We start from the raw sequence: 23,675 nt of genomic DNA, 5'->3' as shown, positions 1-23,675 counted from the left end.
GGGAGAAAAATTGAAGAAGCGCAAAATTGAATAACAGAAAAGTCGAGAAATCGAGAAACAGGAAAATCGAAAAATTGAAAAATCGTAAAACTGAAACATCGGAAAATTGAGGTACCGAAAATTTGAAGAATCGAAAAACTCAAGAATTGGAGAAGTTGAAAAATTCCAAAACTGAAATTATGAAAAATTGGAAAATTCAATAACAGGAAAATCGAAATATCGAAAAATTGGAAAATCGAAAAGTCGAAACATTTTAAAAAATCGAATAACCGAGATGTTAAGAATTAGAAACATCAAAAAAACGTTAAACTCGAAAAATGTAAATTTTTATAAATCCAAAATGAAAAATAAATAAAAATTCGAAAAATGGGGAAATCGAAAAATCGAAAAGCCGAGAAATCAAAAATCCAAAAAATAAATCGGAAAATTGAATCGAAAAATCGAGAAATTGAAAAATTCCAAAACTAAGATTACGAAAAATTGGAAAATCGAAAAGCCGAAAAATCAAAAATCCAAAAACTAAATCGGAAAATTGAATCGAAAAATCGAGAAATTGAATAATTCCAAAACTAAGATTACGAAAAATTGGAAAATCGAAAAGCCGAGAAATCGAAAATACGAAATAGGCCAAAATTGAAAAATCGGATTAAAAACTAAAAATCTGAAAAATGAAAAAAAAAAACGTTAAATCGAAATCTCGAAACATCGAAAAATTTAAAAACCGAAAAATTAAAAAATCGAAAAATTGGATAACCGAGAAATCGAAAAATTGAAAAATCTAGAAATCGAGGAATTGAAAAATCCCAAAACTTTGAAACTTCGAAAAACTGAAAAATAGGGAAATCGGAAAATTGAAAAATCAAAAACCTGAAATATCGAAAATCTGATGAATTAAAAAACTGAAAAATCGGCTTGAAAGGTCGAGAAATCGAAAATTGAAGTTCCGAAGAAGTGAAAAATCGAGAAAATGAAATATTTAAAATTTTAAAAATTGAAAAATTAATTATCGAAAAATTGAAAACTGGAAGAAAAATTGAAGAATCGAAAAATCGAGGAATTGAAAAATTCCGAAAGTGAAATTACGAAAAATTGGAAAATCGAAAAGCCGAGAAATCGAAAATTCGAAACATGGAAAAATTCAAAAACTGAAACATCGAGAAATAGAGATAATAAAAGATCGAGAAATCGAAAGTCGAAAAGTCGAAAATACGAAATAGGGCACAATCGAAAAATCGAAAAAAGTATAAATTGAAAAATCAAAAATTTTATAAAATTGAAAAATTAAATATCAAAAAACTGAAGAATCGAAATGTTCAAATATCCCAAAACTGAAATATCGAAACATTGAAAAATGGAACAAAAACTGAAGAATCGAAAAACCGAAAAATCGAGAAATTGAAAAATTCCAAAACTAAAATTACGAAAAATTGGAAAATTGCATAACCGAAAAATCGAAATGTCGAACAATTGGAAAATCGAAGAGCCTAGAAATCGAAAAATTCGAAAACTGAAACACGGGGTAAATCGAAACATTAAAAGATCGAGAAATCGAAAGTCGAAAATACGAAATAGGCCAAAATTGGAGACTTTAAATAAAAAAATCGATAAATCGGAAAACCTATAAATTCAAGAATCAAAACATGGAAATAATCGAAAAACCGAGAGGTCGAAAATTTGAAAGATTGAGAAATTGAAACACCAAAAATCTAAAAAAAAATAAAATTTAAAAGCCCGAAAATTGAAGTAGGTATATCAAGGAAGTGAAAAATTTAAATTATAAAAATTGAAAAATTAAATATCAAAAAATTTAAGAATTGAAAAAGGGAAAAACCCCAAAAGTGAAACATCGAAAAATCGGAAACGCGAAAAATCAAAAATCCAAAATCGCAAAAACTGAAAAATCGGAACATTGAAGAATCGAAAAATCGAGACATTCAAAATTCCAAAACTAAAATTACGAAAAATTGGAAAATTGAATAACTGAAAAAGCAAAAACCTGAAAAATCGAAAAATTAAAAAATTGAAAAACTGAAAAATCGGCTTGAAAAGTCGAGAGATCGAAAATTGATGTGTCGAAGAATTGAAAAATCCAGAAATTGAAGAATCGAAATATTGAAAATCCTAAAACTGAAATGTCGAAAAATTGAAAAGCCGAGAAGTCAAAAATCCAAAATCGTAAAAACTCAAAAATCGGAAAATTGAATAACTTAAAAATCCAAATTTCGAAAAATTAGAAAATCGAAGAGCCAAGAAATCGAAAATTCGAAACATCGAAAAATTCAATAGCTGAAACATCGAGAAATCGAAACATTAAAAGATCGAGAAACCCAAAATCGAAAAGTCGAAAATACGAAATAGGCCAAAATCGAAAAATCGCATTAAAAACTGAAAAACTGAAAAATTAAAAAAAAAAATCGATACATCGAAAAATCTATAAACCGAAGATTAAAAAAAAATCGAAATCTCGAAAAATTGAAAAACTGTAAAAATCGAGAAATTGAAAAATTTTAAATTTTATAAAATTGAAAAATTAAATATCAAAAAACTGAAGAATCGAAATGTTGAAATATCCCAAAACTGAAATTTCGAAACATTGAAAAATGGAAGCAAAACTGAAGAATCGAAAAAGTGAAAAATCACAAAACTGAAAGAAATATCGAAAAATTGCAAAATTGAAAAATCGAAAAGCAGAGAAATGAAAACTTCAAAATCACAAAAACTGAAAAATCGGAAAATTCGAGAATCTAAAAACCGAAAAATCTAAAAATTGAAAAATGCACAAACTCAGATTAGGAAAAATTGGAAAAGCGAATAACTGTAAAATCGCGAAAAATCGGAAAATCGAAAAGCCGACAAATCGAAAATTCGGAACATTAAAAAATTGATAAATCGAAATCTCGAAAAGTCGAAAAATTTAAAAACCCAAAAAGTGAAAAATTATCGAAAAATTGAGAAATGGAAGAAAAGCTTAAGAATCGAAAAAGTAAAAAACCCCAAAACTGAAACATGGAAAAATTGCGAATTCAACATCAAGATCGAGAAATCGAAAGTCGAAAATACGAGATACGTCAAAACCGAAAAATCGGATAAAAAATTGAAAAACTGAAAAATTTAAAATAAAAAAAAAAAAAATCTATAAATTAAAGAAACAAAAAATTGAAATCTCGAAAAATCGAGAAACCGAAAATTCGAAAAATTGAAAGATCGGGAAATCCAAACACCAAAAATTTTAAATTTAAAAATCCGAAAACCGAAGTATCGAAGAATTGAAAAATCGAGAAATTGGAAAATCTAACATTTTAAAAACTGAAAAATTAAATATCAAAAACTGAAGAATCGAAATATTGAAATATCCCACACTGAAATGTCAAAAAATTGGAAAATGGAAAAAAACTGAAGAATCGAAAAAGTGAAAAATCCCAAAACTGAAACATCGAAAAATTGAAAAATTGGGAACTCGAAAAGTTGAAAAATCAAATACGAAAACTTGAAATATCAAACACCTGACAAATCGAAAAACTGAAGAAATAAAAAACTGAAAAATCTAAACACGAAAAGTCGGGAAATCGAGAATTGCGAAAATCAAAAAATCGATTTATCGAGAAATTTAAAAATCGAAAAATGAAAAGTTCAAAAATTAAAAAATCGTAAAACTGAAACATCGGAAAATTGAGAAATTGAAGAAACTAAAAATTAAAAAATCCTATACGATTTATCACGCTTCCGATAACCTTAAAACATTTGCCAGATTTCAAAGCATTCGATTTTGCAATTTTTAAGTTAAATTATAAAATGTTATACAATTTTAACTTTTTTTACAAAAATCTGAATGCTTAAGGTAAAAACTCAACAAAGGTTCATAAACCACAATATCCAGACAGACGCCAGACAGACAGACAGACAGACAGACGAAAATGGGAGACCTATTTTTTCGTACTCTGTAGGTTATGAAACGAAAGAATCGGTCGGACCACATTCATTATTCTTTGTAAGCGCTTGAAAATTTCACCCAATAATGTTTCCTTCCGCCGTTTCATATTTCATGGGTATTCATTAGAAAGCCCCCATTTCAAAACACAAATGATACGCCACTGGCCAATACCTACATGACAGATTGTGTTGACTTTTCACAGTATTTTTCATTGACATTATTATTGCCTGTGTCTGTTTTTTATGTGATTATTCAAGGACCCAGACTGCGAAAACTGGCTCCCGCAATACTCACACGAATACGGTTTTTGCCCAGTATGCGTCAAAATATGACTTTTCAAAATTCGCGCCTCTACAAACTTCTTCATACAAATGTGACAATGATACTTCCTGTCGTTATTGTGATTTTTCATGTGCACCTAAAAACAAAAACACCAAATATAAAATAGTACCATTAAAATTCAACGTTAAAAAAATTATGTTGGCACCCACCCGCAAATGGCTTGCCGCTATATACTTCTTAGGACACAGGGTACACGCATATGGTCTTTCACCCGTATGGTAACGAACATGAGTGTCCCTAGTTTCTTTCTGTCTGAAAGCTTTGCCGCACTGCCAGCAATGATACGGTTTTTCCCCGGTGTGTTTCATGGTGTGTTTTTTTAATTGAGTACTTGCTGCAAACACAAATTTACAATAAAAAAATCACTACAACGATGTTTAGTCATACTAGCAAAAGCGCTATTACACCTAACGCATTTATACGGTTTTTCCCCGGTGTGTATTCTCATATGAATGTCACGATTTACACTTGAAGCACACGCTTTTCCACACAAGTTACAAATGTACGGTTTTTCCCCTAAAAAATCAACAAATACATATTTTTATGATTTTAAGGCTCAATCGTGACTCAATCGTTACCAGTGTGAGTCCGCAAATGTGAGGTTAGATTCGACGACTGATTAAACTTCTTTCCACAAATATTACACCCGAACTTCTTCTCATTACAATGAATATTCCTGTGTTTGTACAACGAGCTCGGTAGTGCAAAAGTGCGCCCACACACCTCACAACTTAAGGGTCTTTCACCCGTATGTGACCTCATATGCATCACAAGCAACTTATTTTGTTTATAACTTTTGTTACAGATTGTACACACGTGCTTTCGTTCACCGTCAGTCAAATCATCAAGCGCCCCAAAATGTATCTCTTTCAAATGCTTTTTTAGGAACTTTTCGTCGCTGAAAGTTTGGTCACAAATCTGTGAATAGTACCAACAGTAAAACAAAAATCGCACTATGAACTTATTACGTTACACATAAAATTCGTGTTACAGAGTTTCTTTTCTTCGAAATTTGCTTTGTCAATGGAGTGGTCCATGACGTGTTTGTCCAGCATTACAGGAGTGGTGCACACTTTTCCACAAATTGAACAAAAATATTTGCTTTGGCCTGTGTGGATTTTGATGTGTTCGCCGAGACTCCATTCATCTGAATAAATTAATAATCTGGGATTTAAAATTTTCTGTTGTTGTTAATAATACCTTTAAAAATGTCTTCACAGAATTGGCACCGGTATAAATTTAAATCAAATGTGCTACAGTTGGTGGTTTCTTGCGACGTGCTCTGGCAAGACATGATCTGAGTATCCGTTTCCCACGTTTCCGGTAAACACTGCTCTGCTATGGTCTGCAAGCTTTCCATAGTTTCCGCCAAATCAGAAACCACTACAGACAATTAAAGTAATTAGAATTATCATTTAGTAATTTTAAAATAGTTATGTTGGCAACACCAACACAAGATGATAGCAGAGAACATAGAGAAGCGTCATAGTTTGAATTAAATGACGGTTGAGGACTCCTCGACTTATGTTGGCAACAGTGTTTGTTTCTAACTAGGAATAAAATTAACTACAACAGAAAAAAGGTCATAATATTTTTAACGACGCTTTCGTTTTTTCAAATTTTCGATTTTTGAATTTTTCAAATTTGACATTTATAAACTGTCAATTTTTCGATTTTTCAATTAATCGATGTTTTGATTTTCCCATTTCTTGACTTTCGAGGGTTTCGATATTCCTGTTCTTCAATTCTTTAATTTTTCGATTTTTCATTTTTTAGTTTTCTTAAGTTTGGATTTTTCGACTTCACTTCTCGGATTTTTCGATTGCGCAATTTTTCGACTTTTTAAGTTCTCAGTTTTTGGATATTTCAGTTTTCGAATTTTTCAGGTTTTCTATTTTCCAGTTTTTCTTCCATTTTTCAGTTTTTTCATATCTCAGTTTTGGGATTTTTCAATATTTCGATTCTTCGACTTTTCAATTTTTGACTCCTGGATTTTTAAATGTGTCGACTTTTTACTTTTTCGATTTTTAAATTTTAGATTTTTCATTTTTTGAAATTTTAATTTTTCAATATTTAAAATTTTCGATTTTTCGATTTTTCGATTTTTCATTTCAGCTCTTCCATATTTCAATTTTTCAAATGTTTCGATTTCTTAATCTTTCGATTTTTCCACTTTCCGGTTTTAGATTTTCTGTTTTCAATTGTCGTTTTTTCAATTTTTCGATTTTTAAATTTTAGATTTTTCAAATTTTTTATTTTCGTATTTCACTTTCCTAATTTTTACGTTTTCATTTTCTTGATTTTACATCACAATTTTTCAATTTTTTAATGTTTCGGTTTCGTAATTATTTGATTTTTCAATTTTCGATTTCCCCAGTTTTTCAAGTTCTTGATTTTTATTTTTAGTATTAATTTTCTTAATTTTTCATCACAGTTTTCCGTTTTTTCATTTTCTTTATCTTCTCAATGTTTCTTTCGATTTTATAATTTTTCATTTATTTAATTTTTAAAATTTTCAATCTTTGGTTCTTCAGTTCCTCAGTTTTTCAGTTTTTAAATTTTACAATTTTTGGATTTTTCTATTATCGATTTTTCCGGTTTCATTAATTTTCAGTATTTCGATTTTAACAATATTTCATTTTTTACAATATTTCGTCTTTTAGATGTGTCGACTTTTTATTTTTCGATTTTTAAATTTTAGATTTTTCATTTTTTTGGAATTTTAATTTTTCAATATTTAAAATTTTCGATTTTTCGATTTCTCGATTTTTCATTTCAGCTCTTCCATATTTCAATTTTTCAAATGTTTCGATTTCTTAATCTTTCGATTTTTCTACTTTCCGGTTTTAGATTTTCTGTTTTCAATTGCCGTTTTTTCAATTTTTCGATTTTTAAATTTTAGATTTTTCAAATTTTTTATTTTCGTAGTTCACTTTCCTAATTTTTAAATTTTCATTTTCTTGATTTTACATCACAATTTTTCAATTTTTTAACGTTTCGGTTTCATAATTATTTGATTTTTCAATTTTCGATTTCCTCAGTTTTTCAAGTTCTTGATTTTTATTTTTGGTATTAATTTTCTTAATTTTTTATCACAATTTTCCGTTTTTTCATTTTCTTTATCTTCTCAATGTTTCTTTCGATTTTATAATTTTTCATTTATTTAATTTTTAAAATTTTCAGTCTTTGGTTCTTCAGTTCCTCAGTTTTTCAGTTTTTAAATTTTACAATTTTCGTATTTTTCTATTATCGATTTTTCTGGTTTCAGTAATTTTCAATATTTCGATTTTAACAATATTTAATTTTTTACAATATTTCGTTTTGTAGATGTGTCGACTTTTTACTTTTTCGATTTTTAAATTTCAGATTTTTCATTTTTTTGGAATTTTAATTTTTCAATATTTAAAATTTTCGATTTTTCGATTTCTCGATTTTTCATTTCAGCTCTTCCATATTTCAATTTTTCAAATGTTTCGATTTCTTAATCTTTCGATTTTTCTACTTTCCGGTTTAAGATTTTCTGTTTTTCAATTGTCGTTTCTTCAATTTTTCGATTTTTAAATTTTAGATTTTTCAGTTTTTTGATATTTCAATTTTTCAAAATTTAAAATTTTAGATTTTTCGATTTCTCGATTTTTCATTTCAGTTCTTCGATATTTCCGTTTTTCATGTTTTCGAATTTTTCAATGTTTTGATTTCTTAATCCATTGATTTTTCGACTTCCCGGTTTTGGATTTTTGTATTTTTCAATTGTCGTTTATTCAAATTTTCGATTTTTCAATTTTTCAAATTTGACATTTATAAACTGTCAATTTTTAGATTTTTCAATTAATCGATGTTTTTATTTTCCCATTTCTTGACTTTCGAGGATTTCGATATTCCTGTTCTACAATTCTTTAATTTTTCGATTATTCATTTTTTAGTTTTCTTAAGATTTCGATTTTTTGACGTCACTTTTTGGATTTTTCGATTGCTCAATTTTTCGACTTTTAAAGTTTTCAGATTTTTCAGGTTTTCGATTTTTCAGTTTTTCTTTCATTTTTCAATATTTCGATTCTTCGACTTTTCAATTTTTGACTCCTGGATGTTTAGATGTGTCGACTTTCTACTTTTTCGATTTTTAAATTTTAGATTTTTCTTCTTTTTTTGGAATTTTAATTTCTCAATATTTAAAATTTTAGATTTTTCGATTTCTCGATTTTTCATTTCAGCTCTTCCATTTTTCAATTTATCAAATGTTTCGATTTCTTAATCTTTCGATTTTTCTACTTTCTAGTTTTAGATTTTCTGTTTTCAATTGTCGTTTTTTCAATTTTTCGATTTTTAAATTTTAGATTTTTCAAATTTTTGATTTTCGTATTTCACTTTCCTAATTTTTAAATTTTCATTTTCTTGATTTTACATCACAATTTTTCAATTTTTTAATGTTTCGGTTTCATAATTATTTGATTTTTCAATTTTCGATTTCCCCAGTTTTTCAAGTTCTTGATTTTTATTTTTAGTATTAATTTTCTTAATTTTTTATCACAGTTTTACGTTTTTTCATTTTCTTTATCTTTTCAATATTTCTTTCGATTTTATAAATTTTCATTTATTTAATTTTTAAAATTTTCAATCTTTGGTTCTTGAGTTCCTCAGTTTTTCGTTTTTAAATTTCACAATTTTTGGATTTTTCTATTACCGATTTTTCCGGTTTCATTAATTTTCAATATTTCGAATTTAACAATATTTCATTTTTTACAATATTTCTTTTTTTAGATGTGTCGACTTTTTACTTTTTCGATTTTTAAATTTTAGATTTTTCAATTTTTGTTGGAATTTTAATTTTTCAATATTTAAAGTTTTCGATTTTTCGATTTCTCGATTTTTCATTTCAGCTCTTCCATTTTTCAATTTATCAAATGTTTCGATTTTTCTACTTTCCGGTTTTAGATTTTCTGTTTTCAATTGTCGTTTTTTCAATTTTTCGATTTTTCAATTTTAGATTTTTCAAATTTTTGACTTTCGTATTTCACTTTCCTAATTTTTAAATTTTCATTTTCTTGATTTTACAACACAATTTTTCAAATTTTTAATGTTTCGGTTTCATAATTATTTGATTTTTCAATTTTCGATTTCCTCAGTTTTTCAAGTTCTTGATTTTTATTTTTAGTATTAATTTTCTTTATTTTTTAGCACAGTTTTCCGTTTTTTCATTTTCTTTATCTTTTCAATGTTTCTTTCGATTTTTTAATTTTTCATTTATTTAATTTTTAAAATTTTCAATCTTTGGTTCTTCAGTTCCTCAGTTTTTCAGTTTTTAAATTTTACAATTTTTGGATTTTTCTATTATCGATGTTTCCGGTTTCATTAATTTTCAATATTTCCATTTTAACAATATTTCATTTTTTACAATATTTCGTTTTTTAGATGTGTCGACTTTTTACTTATTCGATTTTTAAATTTTAGATTTTTCATTTTTTTGGAATTTTAATTTTTCAATATTTAAAATTTTCGATTTTCCGATTTCTCGATTTTTCATTTCGGCTCTTCCATATTTCAATTTTTCAAATGTTTCGATTTCTTAATCTTTCGATTTTTCTACTTTCCGGTTTTAGATTTTCTGTTTTTCAATTGTCGTTTTTTCAATTTTTGGATTTTTCAATTTTAGATTTTTCAAATTTTTGATTTTCGTATTTCACTTTCCTAATTTTTAAATTTTCATTTTCTTGATTTTACAACACAATTTTTCAAATTTTTAATGTTTCGGTTTCATAATTATTTGATTTTTCAATTTTCGATTTCCTTAGTTTTTCAAGTTCTTGATTTTAATTTTAGTATTAATTTTCTTTATTTTTTAGCACAGTTTTCCGTTTTTTCATTTTCTTTATCTTTTCAATGTTTCTTTCGATTTTATAATTTTTCATTTATTTAATTTTTAAAATTTTCAGTCTTTGGTTCTTCAGTTCCTCAGTTTCTCAGTTTTTAAATTTTACAATTTTTGGATTTTTCTATTATCGATGTTTCCGGTTTCATTAATTTTCAATATTTCGATTTTAACAATATTTCATTTTTTACAATATTTCGTTTTTTAGATGTGTCGACTTTTTACTTTTTCGATTTTTAAATTTTAGATTTTTCATTTTTTTGGAATTTTAGTTTTTCAATATTTAAAATTTTCGATTTCCCGATTTCTCGATTTTTCATTTCAGCTCTTCCATATTTCAATTTTTCAAATGTTTCGATTTCTTAATCTTTCGATTTTTCTACTTTCCGGTTTTAGATTTTCTGTTTTTCAATTGTCGTTTTTTCGATTTTTCGATTTTTAAATTTTAGATTTTTCAAATTTTTGATTTTCGTATTTCACTTTCCTAATTTTTAAATTTTCATTTTCTTGATTTTATATCACAATTTTTCAATTTTTTAATGTTTCGGTTTCATAATTATTTGATTTTTCAATTTTCGATTTCCCCAGTTTTTCAAGTTCTTGATTTTTATTTTTAGTATCAATTTTTTTAATTTTTTATCACAGTTTTCCATTTTTTCATTTTCTTTATCTTTTCAATGTTTCTTTCGATTTTATAATTTTTCACATATTTAATTTTTAAAATTTTCAATCTTTGCTTCTTCAGTACCTCAGTTTTTCAGTTTTTAAATTTTACAATTTTTGGATTTTTCTATTATCGATTTTTCCGGTTTCATTAATTTTCAATATTTCGATTTTAACAATATTTCGTTTTTTAGATGTGTCGACTTTTTACTTTTTCGATTTTTAAATTTTAGGTTTTCATTTTTTTGGAATTTTAAGTATTTAAAATTTTAGATTTTTCCATTTCTCGATTTTTCATTTCAGCTCTTCCATATTTTAATTTTTCAAATGTCTCGATTTCTTAATCTTTCGATTTTTCTACTTTCCGGTTTTAGATTTTCTGTTTTCAATTGTCGTTTTTTCAATTTTTCGATTTTTAAATTTTAGATTTTTCAAATTTTTTATTTTCGTATTTCACTTTCCTAATTTTTACATTTTCATTTTCTTGATTTTACATCACAATTTGTCAATTTTTTAATGTTTCGGTTTCATAATTATTTGATTTTTCAATTTTCGATTTCCTCAGTTTTTCAAGTTCTTGATTTTTATTTTTAGTATTAATTTTCTTAATTTTTTATCACAGTTTTCCGTTTTTTCATTTTCTTTATCTTTTCAATGTTTCTTTCGATTTTATAATTTTTCATTTATTTAATTTTTAAAATTTTCAATCTTTGGTTCTTCAGTTCCTCAGTTTTTCAGTTTTTAAATTTTACAATTTTTGGATTTTTCTATTATCGATTATTCCGGTTTCATTAATTTTCAATATTTCGATTTTAACAATATTTCATTTTTTACAATATTTCGTTTTTTAGATGTGTCGACTTTTTACTTTTTCGATTTTTAAATTTTAGATTTTTCAGTTTTTTGATATTTTAATTTTTCAATATTTAAAATTTTAGATTTTTCGATTTCTCGATTTTTCATTTCAGCTCTTCCATATTTCAATTTTTCAAATGTTTCGATTTCTTAATCTTTCGATTTTTCTACTTTCCGGTTTTAGATTTTCTGTTTTTCAATTGTCGTTTTTTCAATTTTTCGATTTTTAAATTTTAGACTTTTCAAATTTTTGATTTTCGTATTTCACTTTCCTAATTTTTAAATTTTCATTTTCTTGATTTTACATCACAATTTTTCAATTTGTTAATGTTTCGGTTTCATAATTATTTGATTTTTCAATTTTCGATTTCCTCAGTTTTTCAAGTTCTTGATTTTTAATTTTAGTATTAATTTTCTTAATTTTTTATCACAGTTTTCCGTTTTTTCATTTATTTAATTTTTAAAATTTTCAATCTTTGGTTCTTCAGTTCCTCAGTTTTTTAGTTTTTAAATTTTACAATTTTTGGATTTTTCTATTATCGATTTTTCCGGTTTCATTAATTTTCAATATTTCGATTTTAACAATATTTCATTTTTTACAATATTTCGTTTTTTAGATGTGTCGACTTTTTACTTTTTCGATTTTTAAATTTTAGATTTTTCATTTTTTTGGAATTTTAACTTTTCAGTATTTAAAATTTTAGATTTTTCGATTTCTCGATTTTTCATTTCAGCTCTTCCATATTTCAATTTTTCAAGTGTTTCGATTTCTTAATCTTTCGATTTTTCTACTTTCCGGTTTTAGATTTTCTGTTTTTCAATTGTCGTTTTTTCAATTTTTCGAAACAACCACAAAAATTGTCACCAAAAACATTTAAAAATTCATACAAAATAGAACACAGTGTTTCCAAAACAATTTCCCGAAAAAAATCCATTGGGTTATTACGATTTCAACAATATTCTTAGTTTAAGACGATTTGCTAGTATAAAACACAAATAAACAATTAATTCTTAGTTATAACAAAATATGTACCAAAAATATTCATTTAGTCGTTATAAAAACCGAACAAACAACTATTTCCCGCAGAAATGATAGTCCAAACCAACCAAATCGCTTCTGAACGCTTAGAGTCGACATTGGCCTGAGCGCGCTCTGGTCTGTAGATCAAACAAGTTCTCAGGCGACGAGTTGTAGTGAAACAAGTTTTTTTATTGGCATCGACTATTTAAATTTGGCGCTTTGCTTTGGCGGTTGAGGACTCCAATGTCAATACCAACATAACCATTTTAAAAATGAATTTCATAGCCTACTAGAGATATTTTTTTCTTACCAGTGCTAGCGTTCTGATTTCCAAAATTATCCACCAAAGAATGTGACGTCGCATCGTTGAAAATATCCTGAAAAATCGACGACTGTTGTAGGACTTCGCTGCTACCAAACAACTGGTCGGCCTTCATGTCACTGATCATTATGTTCGGCTCATTTTGTAGTGCTACGGTTTGCAGCCCCACACTATTTATGTACTGTCGAAGCGAAGCATCTGACTTTTCACACTGTTGTTTAAAACTGTAGGCGCGGTTGACCATTTGTAAGCACTGGGTGCAGATTTGTCCTGGGAGTCCATCACCCTCGATTACCTATTCAGATTTTGTTGATTTATTTAGTAAAAGTGTGACTACTAATTATTACCTGAATTGAGGCGCACGACATTAGCATGTTGGCAACGCATGCTCCGAAAAGGGGCTTCAGGCCTGCCTTTTCCAGTAAACACGTCCGACAAATCTTGTCGAGTTTCATTTCGTGAAATAAAATATTAAAAAAGGAATTTTCTAGGTTATGTGAGGTTATGTTTATTGATTTTGACAGGTGTTTGTGAGCAGTGGCGGCGATAAGTATCGTAAATAGGGTATAAATAAATGTCACTAGTTAGTTATTCTTTATTACTTTATTTCTTAATCTACACTAATTATTAGTTATTATAAATATAAAATTTATGGTTTCCAAAGTCTCACAAGTCCGTCTTCACTATACGAACAAATTAAGTTCTGGTGGGGGTGATGTGCAATGCCAATTACGTCTTTTTCGTGGATCTATGAAAAAAAAATGTTGGTAAAAAATAATATTATGAAATTCGGAGAAGATTTACATTTAGCGTTCTTTCTAATTTTCCAGAATTTGTGGAAAAGCAGTACAGGACCAAATCTTCACCAACGCAGTAAATCCAGTCACCTCTGGGTGAAACTGTTGAACACACAAAATCGCCCCCTTCTCGCTTACCGCTTGAAAATGACCGCACAATCTACGATGAGTCGTTAAATTAAAATCACAAACTGTGTTTGATTGTTTGATCTCTTACCTGTCCTTGGAGATTCATTATAACTACGGTGTTGCTGCGGTTACAGACCACGAAGTGTTCTGGATTTTTGGCAAAGTTGTGGATGTTGTTTACAGTTATGTCTCCCGCCCCCAGTGTTTTGAATGTGTTAATGCATTCGGCGGCTCGGATGCTCCAGACTTTAACGGTGCCGTCAGAGGAAGCACTAAAAAAAAATTTAATTTTTAATTTTTAAATTTTTTATTCTTTAATTTTTTCATTCCTTCTTAATTTTTTCGGTTTTACCGATTTTAGAATCTTTCCATTTTGCATTTCTTGGATTTTAAAGCTTTTTCATTTATTCGACTTTTCAATTTTTCATTTTCGATTTGCTATTTTTCGTGTTGGCTTTTTATTTTCTTTACTTTTACAGCTTTTCGACTTTTCAATGTTCCGATTTTATAAAAAACGGAAAAAATGCAAAATTGAATAAAAAATGAAAAAAACGAAAAAGTATAAAATGAAAACTTTGAAAAATTTAAAAACTGGAAATCAAAAAATTGAAGAAACAATAAATTGAAATATCAAAATATTAAAAATTCGGAAACAAAAAAAACCGAAATATTTAAAAAAAGATATTGAAAATTTAAAAAATCGGATAATTGAAAAATCCAAAAATTGCTAAATTGAAAGAAAAATTTAAAAATTGGAAAACCGAGGAATTGAACAATCAATAACGATTGAAAATTTGAAAACATGAATAATCGAAAAATTACAAAATCCAAAGAAATATACAGGGTGTATTGAAAGGTACGTACAATAAAACTGATTGTTATTCACGAAGTCTAAGAAGTCTGAAAAACTTATTTTGTGTTATCAAAATTATAAGGGGAAAATTAACCCTTATCCAACTTTTTAGACGCTACTGAAGAATAAATAGGTAACTGCAACAATAAAACTTTTGTCAAGACTAAATGTTGCTGTAGAAACGAAAGGTGATCTTTTTATCAGAGGCGTACAAAGAATTTGGACATAAATTTTAATACTTTTAGCACTCATACTTCGAGACCACTTGCCGATTTTATTTTGTACGTACCTTTCAATAACACGCTGTAGAAAAAATAAAGGAAATGAAAAAAACAAAATATTGTGATATAAAATTGGGACAATGACAATAAAAAATCTGGAAAATGAAAAATAAAATTCAAGAACTTGAAAAATTGAAAAGTCGAAATATTGAAAATTAATGAAAATTTTAAAAAATAGAAAACCGAGGAATTGAAGAATCAAAGTTTGAACATTTTAAAATTTAAATAAATGAAAAATTATTAAATCGGAAGAAACCTTGAAATAATTAAGGAAATGAAAAAACGAAAAATTGTGAAATAAAACTGACAAAATAAAAATTAAAAATAATAAAAATCAAGCAGTTGAAAAATTGAGGAAACAAAAAATTAAAAAATCATACGATTTTTCAATTTTAGATTTTTTAATTTTTTCTACTTTACATTTTTCAGTTTTTATTTTAAATGTGCAACAATAATTGTAATTTTTAAAAAAATTCACTTTACATTTTACGGTTTTGGAATTTTTCAATTATTGGATTGTAAATCTTTCAATCTTTCAATGTTATAATTTTTCGACTTTACAATTTTAACAATTCTAGAGTTTTTCGATTTTACAATTTTTGGGTTTTTCAATTTTTCGAGTCGACTCATTTTTTCTTCTTTCCAATTTTTCGATTAATTAATTTTATCTACATATTTTAAAATTTCTCGGGTTTTAGTTTTGCAATTTTCAATCTTTCGTTTCTGATTTGCGATTTTTCCACGTTTTCGACTTTTCAATGTTACGACGTCATAATTTTTTTGTTTTTTGTTTCAATTTAGTTTTCTTTACAATTGTTACATACTCATTTTTTTTCTTCAATTTTACACTATGAAACTCTCAAGTTTTAATTTTTAAATGTTTCAATTTTTAGATTTTGCAATTTTTCGATTTTTCAAATTTTCACTTCTTCAATTTTTCGATTCGGTTTATTTTCTTAATTTTTTCAAATTTTCGGTATTACAATGTTCAAGTTTTTTCTTTTTACAACGCGAAATTTTCAATTTTGTATTTTCCAGTTTTTTGATTTTTCAATTTTAGATTTTTTAATTTTTTGAATTTTTTGTTTTTTCTGTTTTCCTTTTTTCAGCTTGATTTTTCAATTTTTCGTTTCTTCAATTTATTGATTTGAAATTTTTCTAGTTTTCATTTTGCAATAATTTTTAAAAATTTTCACTTTTTCAATTTTACGATTTTAGAAGTTTTCCATTTTTCAATTATTGGAGTTTAAAACTTTTTCAATTATTCGATTTTCAATTTTCCAATCTTTCAATAATATATTTTTTCGACTTTACAATTTTGACGATTCTATAATTTTTCAATTTTACAACAATTTTTGGGTTTTGTAATTTTTCGATTCAATTCATTTTTCTTCTTTCCAATTTTTCGATTCATTTATTTTTTTCGATTTTAGTTTTTCAATTTTCAATTTTTCGTTTCTTTAATGTTTCGATTCGCGATTTTTTCATTTTTTCGACTTTTCAATGTTACAATTTTATAATTTTTTTGTTTTTTGTTTATTTTTTTTTATTTTTCGTTTCTTCAATTTTACGATATGTAACTCTCAAGTTTTAATTTTTAGATTTTGCAATTTTTTGATTTTAAAATTTTTCATTTATTTAATTTTTGATTTGGTTTACTTTCTTAATTCTTTCAAATTTTCGGTTTTTTCTTTTTTCAGTATCAAATTCTCGAATTATTGGATTTTTCAATTTTGCGGTTTCCAATTTTAGATTTTTTATTTTTTTGATTTTACATTTTTCAGTTTATCGATTTTTCAATTTCCATTTTAAATATGTAATAATAATTATAATTTCTAAAAAAATTTTCACTTTCAATTTTACGATTTTAAAATTTTTCCATTTTAAATTATTGTATTTTAAAACTTTTTCATTTATTCGATTTTTCAATTTTTCAAACTTTCAATGTTTCGACAATTCTATAGTTTTTCAATTTTACAATTTGTGGGTTTTCTAATTTTTCGATTAGTTTCATTAATTTTTTTCGATTTCAAAGTTTCCTGATTTTTAGTTTTTTAATTTTCTTCCAATGCTTCGATTTTTCCACTTTTTCGATTTCCAATTTTTCGTTTATTCAGCTTGTAGATTTTCCAATCTCGTTGGGATTTTTTAGTTTATTGATTTTTAATTTTTCCGTTTTTCAACTTTTTGAACTAAGAAAAAGATGGGAAAATTTCAAAATTGAATAAAAAATTAAAAAACGAAAAAGTATAAAATGAAAACTAAAACATCTAAAAACTAGAAATCGGTAACTTGAAAAATTGAAGAAACGAAAAATTGATAAATCAAAATATTAAAAATTGAGAAACTTAAAAATCGAAAAAACTAAGTATACATACAATCCCAATATTGAAAATTCAAGAAATCGGAAAATCGGATAATTGAAAAATCCAAAAATTGGTAAATTGAAAAATTTAAAAATTGGAAAACCGAGGAACAATAAAAAAAGATAGAAATTTTGAAAAAATGAATAATTGAAAAATTACAAAATCGAAAGAAATGTTGAAAAAATAATAAAGGGGATGAAAAAACCAAAATTTATGATAAAAAATCGAGCAAATGGAAATTAAAAAATCAGGAAAGTGAAAAATGAAAATCAAGATTTTGAAAAATTGAAAAAATTAAAAATTGAGAAATTGAAAAATCGAAATATTGTAAACAATTAAATTTTGTTAAAATCGAAATATTGAAAATTAATGAAATCTGAAAATCAGATAATTGAGAAATCCAAAAATTGTAAAATTGAAAAATTTAAAAACTGAAAAACTGAGGAATTGAAAAATCAAAGATTGAAAATTTTAAAAATGAAATAAATGAAAAATTGTAATATCGAAAGAAACAACGAAAAAATGAAGGAAATGAAAAAAGAAAACTGTGATACAAAATTAGGAAAATTAAAATTAAAAATAAAAATCAAGAACTTAAAAAACTGAGGAAACCAAAAATTGAAAAATCGAAATATTAAAAATTGATAAAGGGAAAAAATTGTAATATCGAAAAATTGAAAATTGAAAAAAAATGGATAAACAAAAAATTGTAATATAAAATCGGGAAAACGAAAATTAAAAAATCAAGAAAGTAAAAAATGAAATTCAAGATTTTGAAAAATTGAAAAATCTAAAAATTAAAAATTGAGAGACTGAAAAATCGAAAAACCGAAATATTGCGAAAAAAGGAAATATTGTTAAAATCGAAATATTGAAAATTAATGAAATCAGAAAATCGGATAATTGAGAAATCCAAAAATTGTAAAATTGAAAAATTTAAAAAATAGATTTTTTATTTTTTTTTATTTTACATTTTTCAGTTTATATTTTAAATGTGCAACAATAATTGTAATTTTTAAAAAAATTCACTTTCCATTTTACGGTTTTGGAATTTTTCAATTTTTCAATTATTGGATTTTAAATCTTTTTCATCTATTCGATTTTTCAATTTCTCAATCTTTCAATGTTATAATTTTTCGACTTTACAATTTTAACAATTGTAGAGTTTTTCGATTTTACAATTTTTGGGTTTTTCAATTTTTCGATTAATTAATTTTATCTACATATTTTAAAATTTCTCGGGTTTTAGTTTTTCAAATTTCAATCTTTCGTTTCTGATTTGCGATTTTTCCACGTTTTCGACTTTTCAATGTTACGTCATAATTTTTTTGTTTTTTGTTTCAATTTCTTTTCGTTACAATTGTTACATACTCATTTTTTTTCTTCAATTTTACACTATGAAACTCTCAAGTTTTAATTTTTAAATGCTTCAATTTTTAGATTTTGCAATTTTTCGATTTTTCAAATTTTCACTTCTTCAATTTTTCGATTCGGTTTATTTTCTTAATTTTTTCAAATTTTCGGTTTTACAATGTTCAAGTTTTTTCTTTTTACAATGCGAAATTTTCAATTTTGTATTTTCCAGTTTTTTGATTTTTCAATTTTAGATTTTTTAATTTTTTGAATTTTTTGTTTTTTCTGTTTTCCTTTTTTCAGTTTGATTTTTCAATTTTTCGTTTCTTCAATTTATTGATTTGAAATTTTTCTAGTTTTCATTTTGCAATAATTTTTAAAAATTTTCACTTTTTCAATTTTACGATTTTAGAAGTTTTCCATTCTTCAATTATTGGAGTTTAAAACTTTTTCATTTATTCGATTTTCAATTTTCCAATCTTTCAATAATATAATTTTTCGACTTTACAATTTTGACGATTCTATAATTTTTCGATTTTACAACAATTTTTGGGTTTTGTAATTTTTCGATTCAATTCATTTTTCTTCTTTCCAATTTTTCGTTTCTTAAATGTTTCGATTCGCGATTTTTTCATTTTTTCGACTTTTCAATGTTACAATTTTATAATTTTTTTGCTTTTTGTTTATTTTTTTTTATTTTTCGTTTCTTCAATTTTTTAATTACTCTTTTTTTTCCTTCAATTTTACGATATGTAACTCTCAAGTTTTAATTTTTAGATTTTGCAATTTTTTGATTTTAAAATTTTTCATTTATTTAATTTTTGATTTGGTTTACTTTCTTAATTCTTTCAAATTTTCGGTTTTTTCTTTTTTCAGTATCAAATTCTCGAATTATTGGATTTTTCAATTTTGCGGTTTCCAATTTTAGATTTTTTATTTTTTTGATTTTACATTTTTCAGTTTATCGATTTTTCAATTTCCATTTTAAATGTGTAATAATAATTATAATTTCTAAAAAAATTTTCACTTTCAATTTTACGATTTTAGAATTTTTCCATTTTCAATTATTGTATTTTAAAACTTTTTCATTTATTCGATTTTTCAATTTTTCAAACTTTCAATGTTTCGACAATTCTATAGTTTTTCAATTTTACAATTTCTGGGTTTTCTAATTTTTCGATTAGTTTCATTAATTTTTTTCGATTTCAAAGTTTCCTGATTTTTAGTTTTTTAATTTTCTTCCAATGCTTCGATTTTTCCACTTTTTCAATTTCCAATTTTTGTTTATTCAGCTTGTAGATTTTTCAATCTCGTTGGGATTTTTTAGTTTTTCGATTTTTAATTTTTCCGTTTTTCAACTTTTTGAACTAAAAAAAGATGGAAAAATTGCAAAATTGAATAAAAAATTAAAAAAAGGAAAAAGTATAAAATGAAAACTAAAAAATCTAAAAACTAGAAATCAATAACTTGAAAAATTGAAGAAACGAAAAATTGATAAATCAAAATATTAAAAATTGAGAAACTTAAAAATCGAAAAAACTAAGTATACAATCCCAATATTGAAAATTCAAGAAATCGGAAAATCGGATAATTGAAAAATCCAAAAATTGGTAAATTGAAAAATTTAAAAATTGGAAAACCGAGGAACAATAAAAAAAGATAGAAATTTTGAAAAAATGAATAATTGAAAAATTACAAAATCGAAAGAAATGTTGAAAAAATAATAAAGGGGATGAAAAAACCAAAATTTATGATAAAAAATCGAGCAAATGGAAATTAAAAAATTAGGAAAGTGAAAAATGAAAATCAAGATTTTGAAAAATTGAAAAAATTAAAAATTGAGAAATTGAAAAATCGAAATATTGTAAAAAATGAAATTTTGTTAAAATCGAAATATTGAAAATTAATGAAATCTGAAAATCAGATAATTGAGAAATCCAAAAATTGTAAAATTGAAAAATTTAAAAACTGAAAAACTGAGGAATTGAAAAATCAAAGATTGAAAATTTTAAAAATGAAATAAATGAAAAATTGTAATATCGAAAGAAACAACGAAAAAATGAAGGAAATGAAAAAAAGAAAACTGTGATACAAAATTAGGAAAATTAAAATTAAAAATAAAAATCAAGAACTTAAAAAACTGGGGAAACCAAAAATTGAAAAAAAAAGGATAAACAAAAAATTGTAATATAAAATCGGGAAAATGAAAATTAAAAAATCAAGAAAGTGAAAAATGAAATTCAAGATTTTGAAAAATTGAAAAATCTAAAAATTAAAAATTGAGAGACTGAAAAATCGAAAAAACGAAATATTGTGAAAGAAGGAAATATTGAAAATTAATGAAATCAGAAAATCGGATAATTGAGAAATCCAAAAATTGTAAAATTGAAAAATTTAAAAACTGGGTAAATGAAAAATCAAAGATAGAAAATTTTGAAAAATTAAATTAACGAAAAATTATAAAACCGAAAGAAACCTTGAAAAACAAAGGAAATGAATAAAGAGAAAATTGTGATACAAAATTAAGAAAATTAAAATCAAGAACTTAAAAAATTGAGGAAGCCAAAAATTGAAAAATCAAAAAATTAAAAATTTATAAAGAGAAAAATTGTAAAATCGAAAAATTGGTAAACTGAAACATAATAAAAATTGAAAAATTGAAAAATAAAAGAAAATGAAAAAACGATCAGGAAAGTGAAAAATGAAAATGAAGAATATGACAAATTGAAAAATCTAAAAATTAAAAATTGAGAAACTGAAAAATTGAGGAAATTAAATATTGCAAAAAATGAAATATTGTTAAGATCGAAATATTGTAAATTAATAAAATCGGAAAATCGTGCAATTGAAAAATTATAAAAATGTAAAATTGAGACATTTTAAAAACTGAAAAACTCAGGAACTGAAAAAACGGAAAATTGTGATACAAATGATACAGAATTAAGAAAATTAAAATTAAAAATAAAAATCAAAAATTAAAAAAAAATTATGAAACCAAAAATCGAAAAATTAAAAATTGATAAAGTGAAAAATTGTAATATCGAAAAATTGCTAAATTGAAAAATTGTAAAGTCGAATAAAACAAAACGAATGCGATTCATAAACCATATAAACTTGTATTTTAATTATAAAATTTAAATATTTACTAATGTAAATTTTGGAGATGACATCATCTAATTGTTGTAGTAGTTTGACAGATTATCTGCCAAATAAAAACTCGCACATACGGCAGACAGACAGACAGACGGAAACGGGAGACCTATTTTTTCGTACTCTAGGAGCCATGAAACGTCGCGAAAACATAAAAGTAACAGTCGTAAAAATATAATTAAATCACCTCAAAACGTTGTGACCATCCTGAGTAAAAATGACTTCATTAACAAACGACGTGTGCCCTCTAAACTCCTTCAGAATTTTCCCTGACTTTAACCCATGCAACCTACAAATAAAACCATAAATCACAAAATTTCGTGGACGTTTACAAAATACCTAATTGAATGATCAAAAGAAGCACTCAAAACCTGACTATTATCCCTTGAAAACTGCAAACACGTAATTCCTTTAGAGTGCGCTTTTTCAATTTTCCTCAAACACTGCCCAGAACTGATTCTCCAGACCTTAATTCGCCCGGTCTGAGATCCCGTAACCAACATTTCGCTATCCCGGGAGAAAGCCATACACAAGACTGCGTGTTCCATCATCATAAAATTTTCCTACAAATCATCATTAAAATAAAAAAAAATGTACAACATTTTCAATTTTAGATAACTCTTACTTGTGCTTGATATTTCAAATCCTTCCTAATTTTCCCTGTTGTAAAATTCCAGACTTCTATAATCCCGTCAATGCTCCCAGTGATAAGATACTGGCCATCTGGAGAAAACCGGGCACACTCTACGTGCGACTTTTGCCCGAATTTAATCTGTTTGGCCATTTGTGTAGGGAACTGTTCGTCCTCTTGGTCTCTGATAGCCGCCTTTCCCCTAAACAAATCGATAGTGGTGCCTGGGGGCAGCAACCCTTGATGTTGCTGCCATTTCAGCGCTTGTCCCAATAAAGCCAAAAGACGGGACGACGGCACCACGGAAACTTCGCCTGAAAGGGCGTGAGCTATGGCAGCTCGACGTTTTTCTTTGCTACTACCATCTGGGTATGCCTCTCGTGGGTCAAAATAAGAACGCGCCAGTAAATTTTCTATAACAAAAAACACACAATTATGACGTTAATTGTGTGTGTTTTTTACCTAAGTGGATGTAGCGTTCCGGCTCGTTCTGTTTCATCATTATCATGGGGTCCGTTTGTCTAAGCAACGAGCGGGCGGCCCCCAATTCTCGTAGTTCAATAAGTTCTAGAACAATCTAAAAGAGATTGTGACCATGTAACTATGAAAAAGTTTACCTGTTCGTATAAATCAATTAGTTTTTTATCCGGGAGTTTCAAAGACTGGATTGCTTTCAGAACTGTGTCCCAGTGGCCGTTATTTATGTCTGCACAAAAACCGTCCACACTGTCCACGGTATTCAAAGTAACACCCGTTTCTTCTTGGAGGGTGTGCAACGTCCGAAGTAGGTTTGATTCTTTTAAATATTGTTGAATCAGACGAATAACGCTAAAATTCGAAGCGACAAAATAAAAGTCGTTTTTAGGTTAAGTTCGATACTCACTCCGCTGATTCGATTTCAATAGACATAGTTGCGTAATTTGTAGCGCAAGTGGTTATTAAAACGACTAATTATGATTTTTTTTTATACAAAAAAGGTGTTTTTGTTGTAATAACAACAAATACAATTGACAGCCGACAGCGTAAAATTGACAACACAAACACAAACCACTGGAAAGTCCCTAACTTAGTGCTATAGGGACTTTTGACAGATGGCAAACCAGAAATGCTCAAAC

At 26.0% G+C, this 23,675-nt stretch overlaps 2 protein-coding genes across 2 annotated transcripts; both read right to left on the bottom strand.

Moving 5' to 3' along the window:
• Nucleotides 1–3,892: 3,892 nt before the first annotated feature.
• On the bottom strand, nucleotides 3,893–13,504 carry LOC135129052 (zinc finger protein OZF-like). Its single transcript, XM_064056132.1, has 8 exons — nucleotides 13,348–13,504; nucleotides 12,989–13,295; nucleotides 5,474–5,656; nucleotides 5,242–5,420; nucleotides 4,852–5,191; nucleotides 4,661–4,789; nucleotides 4,423–4,607; nucleotides 3,893–4,349 (listed from the first exon to the last, which is right to left on the bottom strand). The coding sequence occupies exons 1-8, from the start codon at nucleotides 13,453–13,455 to the stop codon at nucleotides 4,152–4,154; spliced, it is 1,629 nt and encodes a 542-aa protein (XP_063912202.1). The 5' UTR covers nucleotides 13,456–13,504; the 3' UTR covers nucleotides 3,893–4,151.
• Nucleotides 13,505–13,584: 80 nt separating this feature from the next.
• On the bottom strand, nucleotides 13,585–23,596 carry LOC135129051 (WD40 repeat-containing protein SMU1). The gene is made up of 9 exons (XM_064056131.1): nucleotides 23,444–23,596; nucleotides 23,178–23,388; nucleotides 23,023–23,137; nucleotides 22,555–22,973; nucleotides 22,269–22,492; nucleotides 22,117–22,218; nucleotides 14,015–14,198; nucleotides 13,805–13,957; nucleotides 13,585–13,748 (listed from the first exon to the last, which is right to left on the bottom strand). Exons 1-9 carry the CDS (start codon nucleotides 23,467–23,469, stop codon nucleotides 13,650–13,652), a joined length of 1,533 nt encoding a protein of 510 aa, XP_063912201.1. The 5' UTR covers nucleotides 23,470–23,596; the 3' UTR covers nucleotides 13,585–13,649.
• Nucleotides 23,597–23,675: the final 79 nt, after the last annotated feature.

This window comes from Zophobas morio, unplaced genomic scaffold (genome assembly GCF_036711695.1).
Source record: "Zophobas morio isolate AGI-343-1 ecotype UQ-CSIRO unplaced genomic scaffold, CSIRO_AGI_Zmor_V1 ptg000014l, whole genome shotgun sequence".
In the NCBI taxonomy this organism is placed as follows: domain Eukaryota; kingdom Metazoa; phylum Arthropoda; class Insecta; order Coleoptera; family Tenebrionidae; genus Zophobas; species Zophobas morio.
This window is presented reverse-complemented; position numbering and strand designations above follow the sequence as displayed.

Coding starts and splice junctions, on each gene's coding strand:
- LOC135129052 (XM_064056132.1), bottom strand. CDS start 13,455: ATGAAACTCGACAAGATTTGTCGGACGTGTTTACTGGAAAAGGCAGGC. Junction 5,421..5,473: donor CTGTGAAGACATTTTTAAAG/GTATTATTAACA, acceptor TAATTTATTCAG/ATGAATGGAGTCTCGGCGAA. Junction 4,790..4,851: donor ACATTTGCGGACTCACACTG/GTAACGATTGAG, acceptor TTGATTTTTTAG/GGGAAAAACCGTACATTTGT.
- LOC135129051 (XM_064056131.1), bottom strand. CDS start 23,469: ATGTCTATTGAAATCGAATCAGCGGA. Junction 22,493..22,554: donor ATTTGAAATATCAAGCACAA/GTAAGAGTTATC, acceptor GATGATTTGTAG/GAAAATTTTATGATGATGGA. Junction 13,958..14,014: donor TAATGAATCTCCAAGGACAG/GTAAGAGATCAA, acceptor GACTCATCGTAG/ATTGTGCGGTCATTTTCAAG.